Source organism: Pleurodeles waltl, chromosome 9, assembly GCF_031143425.1.
Source record: "Pleurodeles waltl isolate 20211129_DDA chromosome 9, aPleWal1.hap1.20221129, whole genome shotgun sequence".
Taxonomy (NCBI): domain Eukaryota; kingdom Metazoa; phylum Chordata; class Amphibia; order Caudata; family Salamandridae; genus Pleurodeles; species Pleurodeles waltl.
Window position 1 is genome coordinate 49,726,748 of NC_090448.1, and position 21,361 is coordinate 49,748,108.

Below are 21,361 nucleotides of genomic sequence, written 5' to 3' on the forward strand. Positions count from 1 at the left end.
AAAGTCTAGGCCTGGATACTTAGTAGGTCGGTGATTTGGAAAAATAAAGTAACTCTAGTGAATATCTTCAAAAGTGTTTTGTATCACTGTGTAGAGTGGTCTTAAGATAGAAGAGGAAAATACCAAAATCACATAATACTTACTGAAGTTGGCAAAAAGTTGTGTAACTTGTGAAAGGTGCCAGACAAGCAGTAAAGGAGGGTGAGGACATAATGTTACCCATAGCCTCCATTTCTAAAGGTGCAAAATGGTGAACATTCATGAGGTTGTAAACTTTAGCCCAATCCATGTGACTTGTGGGGCATCCAAAACACTAGAGAGATTAAAGGTTATGAGCCCCATTCAGTGACCAAACTGAATGTCACTTTTGCACCACACATCCACCTCTGCACCGTGCCCAGTTTGCATCCCTAAACCACCCTCTGCTTGCTGTGACTGAACCCTTCCTCAGCTGGACCCAGGGAAGATTTTACTGTCACAAAGAAGGTTTAACGCAGAGTAAAAGATTTACTCCTGTCACAATCTAAGATGGTATTATCAAGGCGGACTCAGCCTCATAGGTATGAGGGAGTTCTTTAAGTTAGAATTCCTGGATAATTATATTGAATTTCAACCACATCTCTTCTTCAGGCTTTGGAATAAAGTGCTGATAGGAATCCATTTACTCCCCAGCAAATTGAGTGTGAACTTAGAGGCAGACTCAATGAGAGAGGTAGATCACAAAAGATGCCCTGAGTACTGGACGAGATCCATATATGAAACACAGCTCATCGCCCTTCAAGAAATTCTGTTTTTTCTAACTGTGGCCATAAACAGCAGATACTCTGTGACCTTGAGCACATCCCACTCTCCTGTGTCCTGGTCTGGGCTTATTTTTTATTTATTTTTTAGTCAAAATTTGATGATGAAAAATAAGCCCTTGGTGCCCAACACGTGCAGCTACCAGCACAAATTAAGCACTGTCCCCACTCACTGTGTATAAATTCTCCAGATGGAGGAGCCGCACCAAGCGATTTGTCTGGGACACTGGGATACCGGGACCAAGCTGTCCAGTGTCTCCATGTGTGTAGAGGGACCACAAAGCATTGCAGCGCCCTGTGTCAAACTCAGTGAGAATAGGAACAAGCATTTTCAATGCAACGGATCTCGTATTTGCTCTAGTTAGAGCTATTAGAGTTATAAACTCCTAACTGGACTTTTCTTGCCACACAAATTAAAAGAAAAAAAAAAACCACAGCGCGATCGCTCTACGTAAAATGCAGCGTGATCGTGTTGAAATTGAAAACAGAAAAACCAAGCGCAATTGCGCTATGTAAACCCCAGCGCGATCGTGCTGCGTGGAAAATAAACAGACAAAGTAGTCTGGAAACCATGCTGAAAACATCGAGCCTTGTATGTTTTCAGTAGTTTACCGGTGCTGTTTAGGTTGGCTAAACACCGGAAAAGGCATGACGTATCCATGCCTTTCACAAATAAAAGCAATCTGATTTTAAAAGGCAAGCCCACGTACCAATGAAAGTGACTGACGTGACATGGGCGTGGTTGGAAGCCCAGAGAGAGATTACTACAGGGTACAGAGCGCTTTGCGCTCGCCCCTAAAAATGCCTGGGGCGAGGGGTCACTTGCACGATCCTCCTAGGACACCATCTCCTGGCTGCAAATCTAGGGCATCCCTGTGCCCTTGTTCTTAAATACAACAGCGACTACTTGCACATATTCTTTCACATAACAGGGGAAATGAAACACCTGAACGTGCGTTCAAAATTATGTGCCACACATTTTGCATGTATTTGCAGCAAATGTGGCGCTGGAGAAGTGGTACATAGATTTTCAGTTGACAGCCCAAACAATTAGAGAACCGATATGCAGGGTGTCAATTGTTATTTCGCTTTAATGAACACTAGGTATGAAATGTCCTACAAAGGATGAGAAAATAAAAAAAAAATCTTGCAAACACTTTGTTTTCACTGAATTATAATGCTTCTGAAATTAAGATACAAATGGCCACCTTTTCAAGAACAAGTTGAAAGGCGCCTTTGGGTGACTTTTCCTGGAGTTGTGGAAGTGACGTGTAAAGTAACTTTTTACTGACTTGTATCCAATGACGTTTTGGAGTTACATTCTTATATTGTAATCTTCACTAGAGATCAGTTTAACATTCTAAGTATGGAATTAATATATAATACATTTGGTTTCTGGTCTGTAATTTCCTCCCCTTAAATAGTGTAATTCCAGATCTATGATGGACAAAAGTTCCCACTACTCTACATTTTCATTCCGTTTCCCAGTGAGCTACCGGTGTAGATTTGATTTCAGGGGGTTCTCTCACAACAGGTCTCAACACAGTTGATTTTCATTTATTAGTTTGTGATGTGCACATTTGTTTTTTAATGGATCACATCCTCTTACCGTTCAGATGCTGCAGGTTTGCTGTTTCCGGATCGATTTGCAGAATTAAAACCCTCTGAAGGTGTGACTTTGACCTGAAAATAATTACTCTAGAAGCGCGGTCAACACCAACAAGTAATTAAGGGTTCCGAAAGTGCAGGTTTTTAGAATTAAACAATATATATATATTTTTTTTTTATATACATGTACATTTTTAACATTCAATTCAGTGGACCTATAAGTCAAAATCAATTATTTTAATTTAACATTATTTGCTCTGGGATTTAATTCAAGTCCCTACCTCCATTATGGCATTGTGTGGTGCTGGTCTTACTTCAACTCTGAGCTTAAGCACATTTACAACTGTTATCAGACTTTTTTGTTTGTAGTAACTTTAGAAGTGCACTTTGTGAATTGGAATGGGCTTCCTCTTATCGGTGGGTGCATGTCCCTGCCTAAACCCCTCCTTTCTCCTTCTTACCCCCACTCATTTTATAGTAAGTATCTCCCCATTTTTCAGCCAGTTCCCTCTCCTTCCTACCTGTACTACTAATACATATACTTAAATGTGTGGAGACTCTGCAGTCAGAGTGGAGATATCTGCTTAGAAAAAGACAAGAGAAGCAAATGCAAAACCTCCGTAAGTAGGTTTGTGAATGGCATTTTGGAGTACATTAGTAGTATTTTTGTAGGACTTATAAATGTACTACAAAATGCAGTTTGCGAATATACACCAGAGTGTTTTTTTATCTGGCCCTGGAGCTGAAAGAGTGCAGCAGTTGCCAAAGGGGCTCTACTTACAGATTGAAAAGAATCGGGGAAATTGGAGCTCCTCGAGGAGCTCCACTACCACTGAAATTTAAGGGGGAAGTGAAATCATGTGTGTCTAGTTGCTCAGCTGTGGCCTGGGCCTGCCAGTCTAACTGCCAGTTAGAATGGAACAGTCGAACTTGTCAGATGAAGAAGAAAGCTCAATGAACAGCTGCTCAGACTGTCCACTGCCATCCTTTGAAGCCTGCAGTTTGCCCAATATGGCAAGCAATACTGACTTGGGGGCTAATTTATATTTCGGCGGATGGGGTACTCTGCCACAAACGTGATGGATATCCTGTCCGCTGTATTACAAGTGCCATATGATATTATGAACTAGTAATATGGTGGACGGGATATCCATCACATTTGTGACGCATATCCTGTCCACTAAAATATAAATCAGGCCCTTAGCGTCATACTTTGTGCGTAACCCTGCTTCAAACCAGTCTTAGAACTTTTTGTTACTCTAAAAGGCTGGAAGGCCGTTGAGCCAAGTCTTACTCCGTGATTTTGAAGACTGCTGGAAGGATGGTGAAGGGGGTATGGTTCATCTGGGATTTGCCAAGGGCAGTGCAACAATGCCGTCTTGGTACAATCAATGATGGCGGCAGGAGTTAAAGAAAAGATGATATTGCAGAGACAAGGTGAATTGCTGGAGCCATGATTTGAAGAACCGAGACTCCGCATAGGTTGTCCAGAGATTCTGATTTCAGGTGAACAAGTTCACTGCTGACATTGACTGTTGACAGTACCTACAGTGCTGATATGCCTATTGGCAAGCACAGATATCATTTTCACCCTGCCAGGCCATGCTCTTCCCAATATCGTTGATTTAGTGCTGACTGCCAATCACACACCTTATGACTTTTAAAGCACTATGCTATACTCACCATGTCGCCTATGGGCTTAACTCCAAATGTAATTTTTTGATATTTCACCCCTATGCTCCATATGGTCTCTGCAGTATAGAGCAAGGCACTTGTTCCTAATCCTCTATATAAGACACGCCTTTCCTGTGGAAGGGCCTTCTCAATGACCACTCCTTGGCTTTGGAATGCCATACCTCTTTTACCTTGGCCCCTTGTCAGTCATTGAGCATTCTCCAAGGCACTTAACTAACAATGTTTTGTTACCACTGGGGATTTTTAGTCCTGAGTGACTCAGATCTTTCCATCTGATCTCTTAGTATAAGCGCAAGAAGCCCTCAGGTAGTCCACCCACCCCCTTGCATCTATTTTAACATATTATTGAATGTCTGTGTTTTCGTTAGACTTTCTCGCTTTTCATTGGTGTGGAAAAATTGTTTCTGATTTGTCGGAGTATCACCTTTTGCTGGTTTCTCAAAGCCTTTTTGGACCATTTCTAATAATACGCACACAGAGACTTTGTGAATCCCTACTATAGCAACTTATATGGGTGAGTTGCCAAATGGATTCCATGGGCTGGTATGTTGGGTCCTGTTGATTAGTTCATCATGAGCTTTTTCTGTCTGGGAATCAGCAGACAGAAGTCTTAATGATGTGAAAAAGGATGGTCCCTACTCGGATATAACTTGTAGGTGAGCCTGAGACACTGATAGCTTTTCGGGGATGCACTAGGCCATTACAGTTATGGGGACTACAAGGTGGAGTCCGCTGAGAGTGTAGAAGGCACCAACGGAAGTGGCATGGAGAAGATGGGCTGTGGATGAGTACTGCCTCTGGGTGGCAAAGTGGCTGGCTTGGAGTCACGAGATGAAGATTCACAAGATGAATCCCTGGAGAACGAAGGAGCCGGTGACGCCATCCTTCTCCTTTGAGTAACGCAAGGTCAGCGCAACAGAGAGAGATGCGTCGAGATCTGGCCTACAATGGAGCGAGACCCACTGCTTTAGCACCTGATGGATTGGAGTTGGTCATGCCGTAGCCCATGAATCCGTAAATCTTGTAAGGCCACACCAAGGAGGCGACCATCTTCCACTGCGAAAAACAGACCACTGCTTTACTCAACAGATGTGCTCACTTGCTCAAGAATCCCTGTACTCAGGGTGCGTCCATGCCAGATGATGACACTCATTGTATCTGTGCTTTGCACAGTGTAAGTTCACCCCAGTGAAATTCCTAAGTTTTTATAAGACGACCATACCCAAATCTAACAGAGGGCGTGTTAAGTATGCTACATTTCTTATATTCCTCGCTATATCATAAACAAGGCTTCCAGATTTCAGTTTTTACAGATTTTTCAAGATAAATAAAGGCAGGAACAATCTATTTCTTATCTGAATTTATTTTTAAAAGCAGAAAAATGTGCTTAATGTGAGTGACTCTCCTTGTTGTCCTTCATGAATTCCAGACCAGTTGATAAGCAGATAGACACCATGTGGTTTTAAAACCGGATGAGATTCCCTTAAATGCAGGCATATGTTAGCATTATATGGAAGTATACGTTAATATTTATGTTAATATTTACCTGTCGGTGTGGTGTTTTGTTTTATTTGGCTGCTTATATTTCTAAAATGTGACAGGCATTAAATTATGAGTGCATGTTTATCAGATAAATACATGAGGAAATATACCATTTTACAATTCCATTTATGCTCAAAACATACAATTAATATACATAAATACCAATAAAATGCCCACAAAATAAATATGGATAAATACTATTTTTTTTTATGAATGCCATAAAACCAAGAGCCCTAAGCATATACTTGACATAATGTTTGTTCTAGTAATTATCTTTGGACTGTATTTTGAATGTGTATGGTTCTAGCAGCATGCCCTTTTGCTTGCCACAATTTACTCAATGGCTGGAGCTTTGTATTTCTGAGGTATATTTTTTGTGGCCGTGGACTGGTACCCAATCATCAAGTATGTTCGTAGACAATGCCCTCTACAACCTTTCACTGGAATCCTGAAGCTGGGGATTCAACACCATTGCTGATGGCTCTGGATTAGAAGAGATGCCTTGTTCAGGATACTAGTGGGAATAATGCCCCCAGCACTCCCATGGAGTCCCAATAATCCAAGCAGTCTCCCAAATAGGAGATGACTTGGTGGGTTCAAGGGATGCTGCGCCTTGCCTGTACTTGGAGTCGTAATTTTCTGCTTAGACCTGGGCAGATTGTATGTGTAGACACCCTCATCTTTCCATAATCTTCAGCAGTAGAGCAGCAGAGTAGATATTACTTGTTTCCATTATTATCTCCAGGTAGTGCATCCAAACGAACCTTGTGATGTAATGAAACAAAACATAACTGTGCTTATGTACAAACCTGTTCTTATTCAAAGCGCTCTGATTCTTATTGGATTTGATTCACACTATATAAACTGCAAATAAATAAATATATAAACAAAACCTATAAATAACCCTGTTGGGAAACACCAAGAGAGAGCGGAGGGCCTGGCGAAGTGGTGCAAAATGACGCAAATGCAGTGATGGAGGCAGAGCGATGATGAAAAGTAGGAAAAGCACAGAGCCAGAGAGTCAGCATGAAAGAGAAAAGTAAGGAATAAAAATCAAGGTGAAGAGTAAACAAAGAAAGGCGTGCAGACAGTGAAAGCAGCAAAGAGTGGATGAAGGAAGGGTAGAAAGAGGAATACATAGAAGGATAAAAAGACTGACGAACGCATGATAGGAAGGATGGGTTAATGGATGGTTTGAAGCAATAAAAGTTGGGGCAAATATTGGACGATGGCATGGTGAAATGAAGGAAAAGTAAAAGGGTGGATTGCCAAAAGGGTGAAAGGATGTGTGGATACGTGGTTCTATTGACTGATGCTGAGTGATTGAAAAAAAGAAGGATGGGTGGCTGGCTGGCGGACAGATAAGATGAGCAGTTTTTGGAAATGTGGGAAGATGCAAAGTTGAATGGACAGATGGATTAATGACTGTATGAATGGAAGGGTAAAAAGATGAATAGCTGAAAAGATGGATTGAAGATAGGATGGTAGGATTGAAAGGCAAAACACATTTCAATTTATAACCCTGGAAAAGTGTAATCTTAACAGAAGCATATGAAGACTGTGGATGTACATGAGCTTATGACCTCTCACAGTACTGGGGATCCGGTAGGGAATGGAAGGGGACAGAGGAAGATTAGGCGGAAGAAGCAGATCAGATAGAGAAAGAAGAAGAAGAAAAGGAGTGAAAGAAGAGAGTCCTGCGGAAACAAATCAGAATGATGAGTATATGGAGAGTTGGGTAGAAAACTGGGGAGGAGGATGAAGAGGGTCGCAAAGTGAAGGATGAGGAGGACCACAAGGAGGAGGATCATGAAATGACGGGGAATAAAGTGTTCAGGAGAGGATGATCCATAGGGAAAGAAGGTTCTAGCTGGAAGAGAAGGAGCCATGGGATCAGATAAAGGACCAGTAGGAACCAGAAGAGGAGGCTTAATTTCAGGAGGTTGGATTCAAATATGTGAGAGAGAAGAACCAATAGGAGGAGCAACACATGGGATAGAAGATTTAGGAAAAAACAAAGATCATATGGTGGGGCATCTGACGACGATTGAAAGGTGGTGGAAAAGGAGCAACCTAACATTTTTCCATGTCAGCACCTACCAGCACCTACCAAGCATGCAGGGATTGGATCCCCTCTCACTTATTGACACAAAGTTCTTAAAAATAAGCATTTTTCGTTCAGCATATAGTCATTACATACATTTCAAAAAATGGTTTGTGGCTGATATACAGGTGCGGTAGGACTGAGCATGCCAGGTTACCACACTTCATAGGTTTGGCATGTTCATTCTTGAAACTGAAGTGAAAGAACTGACCTCATTTGCTCTTCCCTCCTCAGCTGTGAAATTCTGCTATGCTGTTACGTGTCGATCACCCTTATGTTGTGTTCATATGCTCTTCTTTTTCCTCATAGGCCTAGAAGCTATGACCCAGTGTGCAAGGGACTGCAGTCCCAGATCCTGAACTGCTACCAAGAAAATAGACAAGAAGTTCTAAACTGCTCTGACCTGGCAAAGGAATACCGGCGGTGCGTGAGTGATGCACAGAAGGTAAGAGATGCATGATTCTGGACTTCTTCTGAGTTGGCCACCCTCGGGGCAAAGCATTGTTCAGTGGCACATTTTGTTTGTTTGAGTAACTAGGCCATCTGACTAATACTCTAGAAAGCATACTTAAAAACATACCAGACTAGTTTACCTCTGAAAAGGATATACTAAACAAGAAACAGGGGGTTAGTGATGGAGAGCATGGGAGTTTGAGCCCATTAATAAAATTGCAGATATGTTTATTGGTAACAAGGAGAGGCCTTGACCTTTGACCTGTCTAAGATGTTCACCAGCATGAAATTGTTGGGATGTCATAAGATCCTAGCCATCTTTTCTCATACAGTAGCAGTACCTGTCTAAATCTGAGGACTGGTGTATCAGGTGCATGTGTTGTAAGGTTTAATGATTTTATCTACTCCTGTGTGAGTGCTGTGGCTATGAGTGGAAGGCAGTTGATCTACACACTCACATCCAAGTACTGATCATGTACTTCCTGCACCTGAGGCCATATTTTGTAGATGTAGAAGGACCCACCAGTGCCTAAAGAAACACCAAAAGTTGGTCAACCAGTTGTGGGGTTGGAGCATGTCTGAAATTGGGTTGTTGGTTGACTGGGATGTGAGCCCTGGTCAATCAGCAACCACAGTTCTTGTCAAGGTGAGCCACAAGCAACCCCTAAATTAACCTGTGCCCAACCCTCTTGTAGCTTGACACCGAGCAGTCAGGCTTAACTTAGAGACAATGTGTAAAGTATTTGTGCAACACTTCAAACAGGAATAAAGTGAATATACCACACAAAAAGGTTCCTACACCAGGTTAGAACAATATAGGTTTATGTAATAAATAAAACAAGGCCAAAGCAACAAAAAGTAGGGCTGGCGATATGCAGTTTAAAAGAATTTAGTTAAAATAGCGCCAAAAAGCACAAATCGCCAACTGTGGATATCTAGTTGCATCGGACCCGGACAATGTCACTAGTTCAGACCAACCGCGACAGAGAGCGGGCTGTCTACAGGGACCCTGTTAGGCCTGGTAACAAAGTACCTTGTTTCCAAAGTGTTGTGAGCATCCAAGTTGAAGGTGTATGTCGTAGCTGAAGTGATGCGTTGGTTCTGAGATGCAACGAGGCTGCAATGCAAGGGCATGCATTGTTGTTGAGGATACCATAGACAGGGCTTGTGATGAGAAGTCTGAGATTGAGGATGCAGCGCGCAGTTTGGGCAAGCTGTTTGTGCTGAAGAGCTGTAAGGCTGCGATGTAGAGTTCAGGGTCGTCATAAGGCTGCCATTGACGAGGGGTGCAAGAGCCTGCCCCAAGCATTCGTTACACAACTGCAGTTCCGATGGGCTGCTATGCAGGTCTTTGCGATGGGCCAATCCACACAGCAATGGTGTGCCGTTTCTCATTGGGTATGCACCGTGCAGCAGAGGAGATGCCTTCATTCCCCTGGATCCACAGTGGCTGGAAGAGCACCTTAAGCCCACTTCCAAAGGTCCAGGGCTGGGTGGCACTACTTGGCAGGTTAGACTCGCAGATGGTAGAGTCCAGGTGCCGGTGCAAGGTTGTTGGAGGCCTGCTATGTCTCTGAGGCTTAAAATAAGGAGACCAGCCAACTAGCCCTTTAAGTCACTCTGGGATCTGAGTTCAAGAAATGCAGGTTCTGTCCTTCTCTAGGCACAGGGCAACCGGTCAGCACAGCGGGGCAGCAATCCAGCAGACTGGCAGTCCTTTCAGAAGCAAAGCAGTGCTCCTTCCTGGCAGAGTATCCACAGGTCCAGAGGTGTACTGGAGTGGTGTGTGTGAGGTCCAGTATATATCCCAGCATGCCTTTGAAGTGGGAAGAAGCTTCTAGAGGTATGCTTTTGAAGTGTACAGGTGCCCTGCCTTCTTGGGCATGGCTCCAGTCTAACTACAGGGAGTATGCAGCCCTTTGTGTGGAGACAGGACACAGCCTATTCGAGTGTAAGTGGGGCTGGGCCCAGCTCTTCCCTCCCATCCTGCCAGTGATGCTCTGTCCAGTCACACCTCAGCTCCCCATTGTGTGTGGTTGTCTTGGAGGAATACACAAAGCCCAGCTGTCAGCTATACCCAGTCATGTGACCCAGAGACAGACTGTAGGCCTCAAATGGTTAAGGCAAGAAAGTTCCAACTTTCTATATGTAGCATCTTATAAATTGAAATTTAATATCTGACTTCATCATAAGTTAGGATTTTAAATTCCAGTTCCAGAGACACCAAACATGAACTGGTTATCTGTTCCCATTTGCAAATTACGCTTATAAAATGTAATAAGCTACCTTCAATGTGATCTTATGGGTAGAGGGAGGCCTTGCAGTAGTGAAAAACGAATTAAAGATTTTTCAGTACCAGGACATGTAAAACTCTAAAGTACATTCCCTACTTTTTAAATACATTGCACCCTGCCCTCTGGGCTGTCCAGAGCCCACCCTGAGGGAGACATATGTTTTGAAAAGAAAGGCTCGGGGGGGTCCACGACTGCTTAAAAATTAAAAAAATATTAACAGATTAGGTCCGCAGCTTTCAATAATGGCTCCGTTGGGGGGTCCCCGGATTCCAAAAATGATTCAGTGGGGGGTCCCCGGTTCCAATAAAGATAAAATGGGGGTCCACAGAAGTCAAAACGTTGGGAACCACTGCTCTAGTCCAATGTTTCACCAGTGTCCAAACCATTGTGATGGCAAGCCCTTGTCTAATGTTTGTCCAAAGGCCAACCCACTGCGAGGTTAAGCCCTAGTTCGATGTTTGTCCATTGACCAACCCATTGTGATGGCAAGCCTTAGTCCAGTGGCCAACCCATTGTGATGGTGAACCCAAGACCAATGTGCAATCCATTGTGATGGTAACTCCAAGTCTAATGTTTGACCGGTGCCCAACCCATTCTGATGGTAAACTTTAGTCCAATGTTCATCCAATGTCCAACTCACAGGGAGGGTAAGCCCTAGTCCAGTGCTTGTTTAGTATCCAAACCCCGGCGATGGTAACCGCAGGGATGTGGAATTCCTAACGCCTCATGCCCGGGACATATTGTTTGGGGTCAAGGGCAACAAGTTTTCATGTTTATTTTGTCCTTGGGACAACTAGGTCTAACCCCCTGCAGCACACACACTTTGGCTACCAGTTTACATAGAAGGGAACTGTCTGCAGTTAAGGTAATGTGTGTCAGTATGATAATGCTGTTCAAACTTTTTATTTATGGGTCATTAATGAGAAGCATTCATTATTAGTGTAAGCGTTGTAAATAAACGCTTTAAGGTCACTCTGCTCTACTGACAGTGGTTCCAGTAAAAATAAAAAATAAAGTGTACATACGTTTGAAAAGGTTAACAATATGAGGCTAAGTATAATGTTCCCAGAATTCTCTCTGATTAGATGAAAATGTTTGCAGAAGCTTGTAAGCAACAGTGATGATTCTTTGCGTTCAAAATAATGCAAGGAGTAAAAAAATGTTTTGTTACTATGAAAATTTAGGTGCTGTTTCTTTGAATCGTCATTTAGTAAAATGTGTTGATGTAAGCTAGTATTTCCCAAAAATATTCCTAATGGAAAATCAGTGTAACCATTTTCAACACGATTATGGGAAGCATGAAAATAAACAAGCACTGGCAAAGCCAACCGATCCAACATTTTTTTTAGAGGCTTTTGGTTTCGTCAATGCATTTCTAGTTTTGACATTGCTTTTGTAACACGTTATTGTAGTGGGAGCTGCCAGGCCCTCACCATTGTAACAAACACCGGCAAAAAGAAAAAAACGTTTTTTGGCTCAAAAAGCACACATTGTCACCAGTGGCGTAACAAAGGCAAAGCAGCCCCCCTCCGGGAGCGCCCTGCCACAACACCTGCTCTGAGTGAGTCTGAGGGGAGGGGGGCCTCCATGTTCTTTGCAGGGGGGCACCTTCCAGTTTTGTTACGCCATTGATTGCCACAGTAGTTCCTGGCACTGAACAAAACTACTTTGTGTGCCACTATGCTCCTTGTGGAAGACACACAGAAGTTTAATGAAAAACAAAATGTCTTTGCTAATGTCAGACATAATTAGAGACCCAATCCTTAAAGAAAGTCACAAAAGTGCACCATGGTATATGTCTTTGAATTAGTGGCTTTCATGATTTCACAAGAACTTACAGAAGTAGACCAGGAAATCGTACTCCTAGAAAATGTTTGTGAACTGTATTTTAGCACGAGCAAATATGCATCTGTAGATTTGCTCATGTGAAAATCTATTGAGGGTTTACCAGTTCAGTTTCCCTCTAACCACTTTTTTCCCAACCCTGGAAGAACTTCTACTTGTGCCACTGTCGGGAGTACATTTCCAACCTTTCTCCCTATAGGAAAAGATTAGAGGAGAGCTGGTGAAAATCCTTAAAGCATGCAAGTTTGTAGGTTTGCAGACTCAAAAGCATTCCAGCCCTGGAACTATTGCTTACTGCTTCCTCCGGACCCAGTATGTAGATCTTCGGAATGGTGGCAAAATAAGGAAATTCCTATAGTAGGTATTGAAATTGTAACTATTATACTACAGTAGTAGCCCTGGCATAAAGAGAGAGGCTATTATCAGAGGTCTTACATAATGAGATTGCTACTATAATTTGTCGCCGTACTACATGGCACCAAAGGGACAAGTAGATTTTTTTACAGGACAAGTAGATTTAAGAAGCAACCTGTCTCATGGACAAGTAGATATTTTATTAAATTCCACACCCCTTTAACCCTAGTGTAATATTGTTGCCAAGCCCTGCGTTGATCTTGTTGACCAGCTATGTTATCTGGAGGACTAATCTAGTGTTGTAAACAGCTTTTCTATTATTTTTAACAACCCTAATCTGACATTGACATTATTAAAAGGCCCTAATCTGATGATGACAGCAAGTTCTAGTCCAGTATGGATAGACACCCAATGACACAGTGTTGTTTGCAGACCGTAGTCCCTTATTGTTGGCCTGCTGTAGTTCAACATTTTTAGTTTAAAAAAAAAGTGTTATTCATGTAGCACTTCATACTGAGCTTCTTTATTTCACAACACTGTTAATTACATTTGTGCCTATTAACCAATTTAATGGTACATGGCTTACTGCTCTTGGAAGAATGGAATGCTAATTTAGTCTTGCACTGACTCAAACTTGCAACCGCCATATCAAAATGTGAGGGGCAAGCATTTAATTCATTCAGCAGTTTGGGCAATCTTGATAGGCACTAATTTGATGTTGTAGAATGGTTCTACTCGGTTGATAGCATGGCATAGTCCAAAGTTGCTAGCTGCAGTAGTTGGATATTGTTGTCCGGTTATCCACTGGTGGTGGCAGGACCTACTCTGACATTTGTGTCAGGTGTTCATATGATGTTTTTATCAAGCCATCAGCCAGTGCAGTTGGCCAGGCCCTCATCAACATTGTTGCAGACTTTGGTCCATCTTGTTGACCAGTCCTAGTCAGAGCTTGCTGACAGGCCCTAATCTGATGTTGTTGGCTTATCTAACCTGATATTTGCTTCCCCTCATCCAATGTTGTTGGTTTGCCTTTGTCCTATGTTGTTGACAGAATTTAAAAGAATATTGTTAACTTGACAATGTTCAGTGTTGTTGGTAAGCACTAAATCAATGTTGTTGCCTTGACCTAGTCTGATTCTATTGACAAACCTTTTATAATGTATTGTTGACTTGCCAATGTCTTGTGTTGTTGTGCTAATCCAATGTTGCTAAAAACAACAAGGTGATGAAGGGTATGCTTGAACTAATCACCCACTCTGCTAGTCTAGACCGAGACCCACCTTATGCAGGACCTGGTCCTTCTCTAATAGGAACAGTCCAGCCTGACCTGCCAGGCTAGTTCCCCTCCAGATAGGAACACAAACAGCCCCATATTGTTTTTTACCTACTTAGGTCTTGATTGTGGTATAGCTTGAGTCCTGTGGCACAGTGAGCATGGGACCCATGTCTGGACATACCCATCCCACTTAGGGTGCCTTCTGCAACAAAATGGAAGCAATGCTTGAATTAATCACAGCCACTGACGTTCGCTCCAGGCTACATTCTAGACCATTATTTTCACCCACTGTGCCTCTCTAGACAGAGACCCATCTTATGCAGATCAATCCTGGTCCTACTCCAGTAGAAACAGTCCAGCCCAAGCTGGCAGGCCAAACAATGTGGATGCAGCCCCTAGTAATTACCAATGAAAAAGAATTATTCAGGCATGCCAGTAATTACTTTTTTATATGCTTTAGTGTGATTCCACATGTGGCACAGCAATGCTCAGACGTAGGACATGTGCACGCTGTGCCAGTGGAACCAACTATACCTTACTGATGAGCCTAAAAAGGGTGAAACCAGTCTTGACTTGCTTGTTTTCTGGGAGGACCTGACCAGGCAGTTAGGGCTCGACTTCTTGACTGGAGCAGGGTCAAGACTGATTTGCCTGGCTGGGTTCAAACTGAAGTGGCATGGTATGCAAATTAATAGTGTATTGGGAGGGAGCCCTGAGTAATTACCAGTAGCTGAGATTAATTGAAGCATTCCATCCATCCCTTTTTGGTATGCTTCAATCCATGCTGTTGACTGGCACTAGTCCAGTGTTGTTGGCTGTCCCTATTCTGATGTTGTCAGGCATTCGTCCTATGTTGTCAGCTAGCTCTAGTCCGACTTCTTTTTGGCAGATACTTATCCAGTATTGTTAGCTGGCACTAGTCCTATAATGTTGGTTTGCCCTCGCCCAATGTTGTTGGCAGGCCTATTCTGAAGTGGTTGGCTTGCCCTAGTCTGATGTTGTAGGTTGGCCATAGTGTCATTTTGTTGGCTGGCTGTAGTCTGATGTTGATGGCCAGCCCTTGTCTAATGTTTTCGGTGAGCCTTATCCAGTGTTGTTGGCATGTTCAAAATTCAGCACTGTTTCTGTCAGTGATTTTATTCGCATACACAGGAGCAGAAGAAAGAGTCTGTCTCTATTTTTACAGAGTGATACACACATATTTTCTCCAGGGAACAAATATTTTTAGGTTTGCTTCATGCTAAAGGGGTCTTGCCATCATGCAGGGTCTGTTTTGATTTCTTCTCTTGTAATGCAAGATAGCTATGCTGTGGACCACATCATCTTTTACATAGGTTTACTTTTTGCACTGATAAATTGGTCCCACAGAGCGCATTGTATCCTTCATAAATACCTTACTGATATGTTTTATTAACCACAATAGGATTACCAAGATGACTGTACTCCCAAGGGTGCGGTTACGCTAAATTAATCAAGGAATGAGCAGCAATCTTAAATAGGCACTCCTTTCCAACCAGTGCTGTGTTCTTCTGTACCTTTAGATTATGGTAAAAATGTTTGTCAGGTGAGATCACATTGAATTGCCTGATAAGTATAATGTTTGGGTGTTTCATTTTATTCCTGTGTATGATCTACAATTTGTGTAATCCCTTAAATCTACGGCATGGATTACTGCTTAGAATAGATTGTCTTGGTTTGAATATCGCTTGTTGTGGAGGTCTGGGGGTCTTCTTGGTCCACTTTTCCCTAAACATGTTTTCGGTGATTCAATATCCTACAGGTCAGCCATTTTGTTGGTACTTACCAATATCAAATAGTACCACAATGCCTTGTTCCTCCTTCCCCTTTGCTTCTCCTCTGTATCTCTCTATTTCAAACTGCCCTTCTGGCCTCCCCAGCCCCGCAGACCCTATTTTAGCTTCCATTTATTTGCTAGTTGTATGCAGTGCATTTAATATGGCTTCTCCCATTCAAGCAAGGTGACGTGAGAGCAGTGTATAAGTATTATTTTAACTCCCCTCCTAGAGTATTTAAAGAAGGTGTTTCATCCGCAATCCATTCTGTCAGATGCAAAGTAACTTTTTCATCAGGATCAGCTCTCTTCTCACTTCCAGGTGGGCTGGAGGTTCCAACTCGCCCTTTTGCAACACCACAGACACCCGCTTTCATGGTCCACTGTCCATCACAGTGATGCTCTGGGAAGTGTGATGAAACATACAACCCATTTTTATACACCTCCTCCTGAAAGAAACATCGGCAATGCAGACAAAAGTGAAAGAGAAAATGAAGTCTCTAACACAAGCTAGAAATATTCTTAGAATGGTGCAGGGACAGACGAAAGAAGACTAGGAGGAGAAGCCCAAGGTGGGCAACTCAAAAAGCAAATATTAACTCCAGGCAAGGAGGGCTCTAGGGCTCCTCTGACACCTATTTCCCTCTATTTCTGGACTACCTTTTGTGGTAGATTGTGAGTTTGACAGCAGAATGGATGGATAGAATGTTAGGCTCAGTGCTGTGTTCCCTTTGACATCATATTAGAGTGTTGGGTGTGGAAGCTCTGGAGGGATTCTGGTGGATGTCGGTTGGACTTGAGGATAGCTGTCTTTGATGGTGCTCCTGATCTGTGGATGGGATACTCTTAATAAAGAACCTGCTGAACTTACTCTGGATCTGTCTTCACTACACCTTTGTACCCCATGCCATTCTCAAGTTCTTCATGCCCCTTTCCCAGGAACTAAAGTGTCCGCACCTGGCATTCAAGCCTGCCTTCTTAGCCTTCGTCTTCCCCAAGCTTTATGACACTTTTCCTGGCCTTCCCGCCTCTTCTCTGTCAGTCCCACCCCCTGACCTTCAGGCCTCTCCTCTTCTCCTTAAAACTTCTGTTCTTGGTCTTCTTGCACCTCCTCGTTTTCCAAGCCTTTATACCCCTCCTCCTGGCCTTCACACACCTCCTGGTCTTCAAGTAGGGTTTCCACCTGATAAGTGGAATAAACAAAAACAGGAATGGCATGTTACAAATCAATACAAATGATTATATATGATGTTCTATTTAAGTATCACACCCAGGCGTGATAAGGTGGCCTGAATTTATTTTTTGAAAGGTGGCAACCCTACCTTTAAGCCTATCCTCCAGATCTTCATGTACCTTCTCCAAGCCTTTACTCCCTCCTGGGCATCACATGAAGATGGGTCATCCGAAAATTCTTTCTTTCAGACATTAGAAAATTGTGAAAAGAACAGCAAGAGGACTTTTTTGTTTTTAGGAGGATCGAGGTGACTTCAGTCAGCATTGAACATCATGTGTACCCCAGCCCTCCTCTGAGATGTATGTGGTATTTCTAGTGCGAACCTAGCTAAGAGATAGCAGAGCACTGTACATGGTCAAAGGCAATCTTAAAGTCAACTAGTGGCAGGAGAGGTAGGTGGTTTGTGGACTGTTAATGCACTGGAATTTAGTGTTATTTGACGAGATGTGTCTTCAACTCTTTCCTAAATTGCAGCAGCGTTGGAGCAGTCTTGATAGTTACAGGGATGTTCCATCAAATCATGGGTGCGTGGGTGGAAAAGGCCTGCTGTCGTGCTTTTTTCTTTTATACTCTTTTTAGTCTGCAGACTAATTGGACTCTCGCTGCGGTGTGCAGCAAACCACCAGGGATGGAGAGCGTGCCTGCAAAATAAGCAGGGTACTGGGTTTGCATAGGAGCCAATGGTATTCCTTCAAGTTGGGAGTGCTGTGATCATGTTTCTTTAGGCCCTGAATGAGACATGGTAAAGGATGTAGGATACCTTTAAGGGGTGTCAGTGTGGAGTCTGGGAGGCCACAGAATAGGGCATTAGTACCATTCAGACGCGGGAGGACAAGGGCTTGGACAACAGTTCTGAAGTGGCTACTGGAAGAAACAGTTTCACTTCCTTTAGAATAGAGAGATAGTATTAGACTGTCTTTGTTTTTTTGTCAATGTGTTCCCTGAGGGTGAGGCTGGTGTCGGGAATGAACCAAGTGACTTTGCATTCAGTGAAAGTTTGGGGTTTGAAGCTGTCAAGGTTGATGTCATTACCAGGTTCCTTGTTCTCCGAGGTGAGGCTTTGGAGGCCCAGCACAATCACCTTGCACCTCTAGTCTATGTGCATATCCAGGTCGAGGAGAGACTGTGAAAAAGGGGCTATAGGTTGTACTGAGGTTCCAATTTATCACACTACTTACGCCTAAGATCACTGGAGGACGGCCAAGGGCATAGCTTCGGGTGTGTTTGGGATGTTACACCCCTCTAATAAATGTATTTTGTGATGAATAGTTGGGTACAGGTGCTTTCAGTCGGGTTTGATGAGATGCATGTCATATTTCACCAGGAATGTTTACACATAAATATAAAGGCACACAAATCCTCTCCCTCCCTCTGTTTGGAAAGACTTAAAACATGTGGTTATTTCACAAAATAATGTGTTTTCTCTCACTATGTACCCCTACCAATCAGCATTCCTCTGCTTTTCTGCTGCCCGTTAAGCCTCTCTTGTGCAGCCCTCTTGACCTATAATTTATTTTAAAATTGTATGCAAGGGTGAATGTTGGGAAATCTGGCTCTCAAGGACGCCTCCCACCCCCCACACAATCTTACTGACCAAGCTACGCCCCTGGGGATGGCCCTCATTTTCCCACACTTGTACTTGGAGAATGCATCACTTATATTCTTACTAAATATTCATACATTCAAGCAAATGCATTTCAGTGGAAAATGATTGAGCGTACTGTGGAATTCTAACAAGTTAAAAGAACCTGACACTGGTGGTGAGAGAAGCTGGGCCCAAACTACAGTCCCATTAACACAACCCCAACATTGCTTCACAGTGCGAGAGACAAACCTTTTGTCTTTGTCACAAGGGTGTCATGGCTTTTAACAACGACTGTGTAGGTTTTTCCTCAGTGAAGTCGGTTTGTATGTAAGAGCAGATTATGTGGCATTGGCCTGACCATCTGCAAGGTGACCTGACGTACACCGCTCTGTCCCATACAATGCGCCTGTGTGTAATGGTGGCAGTGTACGGGCATTCGCCTGGCATGGATGTGGACATTGTATTTCTAGAGGGGCACTGGGGAGGACTTTAAGATGGATGAAAAGACTGGCGGGTCTCTCGAAGGGGCGTGGCCGATGCATTTAAGGGCGTGGCTTCAAAATACGAGAGCCAAAAATCAGTGCTTAGCAGTGTGCCGCCCAACTGGTATTTTGCTTCCAGATATATTATGCAGCAAATAACATGAGACCTACAACAAGCCTGGACTATTGGCTTTGTCAGTGGTTGGACCCGGCCCACTTTAAGCCCTGACACAGGGCCCTTTGTGGCCGGGGTTTGTATGTGAACTAACTGGCGGGGTATATTGCATGAAAGGCATAGGAACGGATCTGCGGTGCCCCCGCCTCCCTCCCTCCTTCCAGGGCCCAGGGTGTTCGTCTTTCTTCCTCTAACCTTCCTCTGTGCCAGCACTGGTGATAAAACCGCTGTGGGGGACTTTATGGCTCAATAAATGGCCATCGCCAGGGGATGGAAGCTGAGGCCACGGGCAGCAGGCACCTTCTGTTTATTTAGTCGTAAACACCAGGCAAAGCTCTGTCTGGGTAACACTTTGTCCTTCCTTTGTTATTTTCGAGGTGGAAAGCGGTAGATTTTGTATTCAGTAGAAGGGTCTCAATATTGAATTGTAGCCTGAATGCGGCTCCGGCCCATTTACCATGTTATGACTTTTATTTTAAGGCTTCTGCTTGTTTTTCCTTTATTTTCTGGGATTTGTGGGTGGATGGCGTCGGAGGACCAGGCCCAGCCTTTGCCCTTTGAGGTTCAACATGCTGTAATGCGATATTAAACACTGGACTCATTTGCGGCCATGTTCGATTTACCAGGTCGAGTCGTGTTACCATGTTATTGAGCCGCCATTACGTAACGTTCCGGTAAAAGGACGAGATGTTATATTTTGCACGTGGGTTTTTATTTAGAGGCGCACAGTTCTCCAGGGAGTCGATGACATTCACTGCAAGGGACAATATCAGAAAGTTGTTTATGCTTTGACTACTTACCAGTAATCTTACATACTCCCAAGTGCACTCTTTCTGTGACGGTTATTACTGATTTGTGGCGAGTCCACATCTCACACACCACTGGAGGCATCTGACTTGTCCGTTTTACTGAGCCTGGGAAGCCTGCGATGCTCTTTGTAGGTCGAAGTTGTTTGCTTACGACTTCTTGTGAGGATTCTGAAACTTCCCTGCGAATGCACTTCGCCCATTACTTACAGTGGGCTTTGTGATTTGTAAGTCACCGTTGCTTGCTTTCTGTTTGCTGGCTATAATTGCTTTAACCTGCTTAGCTTGATAAGGTTTGTCCCTCCTGTGATCATACCTTGTTTACTGTATCCTTCCGAGTACTCACTTTCTGCAAACAGACCTTTAAATCTTGTTCTTTTTTGTCACAATAGCTGTGCATTCAAAGGCAGAGGTTACATGCCAGGCTCTGTCTTCCAAGGGAGCTTAGTGTTTACTTTTCTTTCTTTGACTTCAAAGTGAGAGAATTTATATGACAATCCTGCTGAATACTCATGTGGTAGGGGAGGTTGTAGGATGTCATGTTATCTGATAGAGACTTCTAGTTGCAGATTCTTTAACTTAGGTTTAGATTTTCCATGTGTCAGTCTGGATCCAGAGATTTTTCCTCAGGCAGTACCCCAGTGCACCGTTAGGTGGCATCGGTCGACTCTGCGTCCGGCATCGCGGTCACTAGATATGACATTGCAGATCGTATATAGGTGCCACCTTGGCGTGCTGACGTCAGTTTTTTTCTTTCCGCTAAAGCCTATGCGCAGATCCAAAGAAGAGATACCCCTACAGTCAGCTTTTGACTGGACGTTTTAACTTCTGTCAAAGCTTTTTGACTTCTGGTGCGTCAAGATGTCATCCTGGAAGATCAGATTTAAGCCCAGCGACTCCTGTCACCGGATGATATCCGTGATGGATCTGCACCTCGTGTGTCTGGGGTGTTTGAAGCACAACAATGACCCAAAGTCATGCTCCAAGTGCCGGGCCATGAACCTGAAGGCTTTGAGTGAATGGTCCCTAAAGCTAATCACGGCCTTAGACTCGGTTCTGCATCGCTCCTGCTTCCGGTCGAGAGGAAGGTCCCGAGACCGCTTGCGGACCCCTTACCATTGGTTGTTGTCCCATTTGAGATCTTCAGAACGTTCGGGTAAGCACAAGAAGAAGTTTAAGAAGAGCAAATGTTCTTTACCCAGTCGGTCAGATAAAGCGATGCTGTAAAAGGAGCATCAGTGCTCTAGGCCTTCATCCTCGTAGCCTACTTCTGGGTCGGCTCCCCGAGTTTCCAGGAGCCGGGGACACCCCTACCC

The 21,361-nt window shown here is 43.5% G+C and overlaps 1 protein-coding gene across 2 annotated transcripts in view; it reads left to right on the top strand.

The window, feature by feature from the left end:
• CHCHD6 (coiled-coil-helix-coiled-coil-helix domain containing 6) overlaps positions 1-21,361 on the top strand; it is a 746,922-nt gene that overhangs the window by 497,853 nt on the left and 227,708 nt on the right. For both annotated transcript variants that reach the window (XM_069206262.1, XM_069206263.1), the window contains one exon: positions 8,059-8,194. In XM_069206262.1, the coding sequence (XP_069062363.1) occupies positions 8,059-8,194 (136 nt within the window). The remainder of the gene's footprint in view (positions 1-8,058; positions 8,195-21,361) is intronic.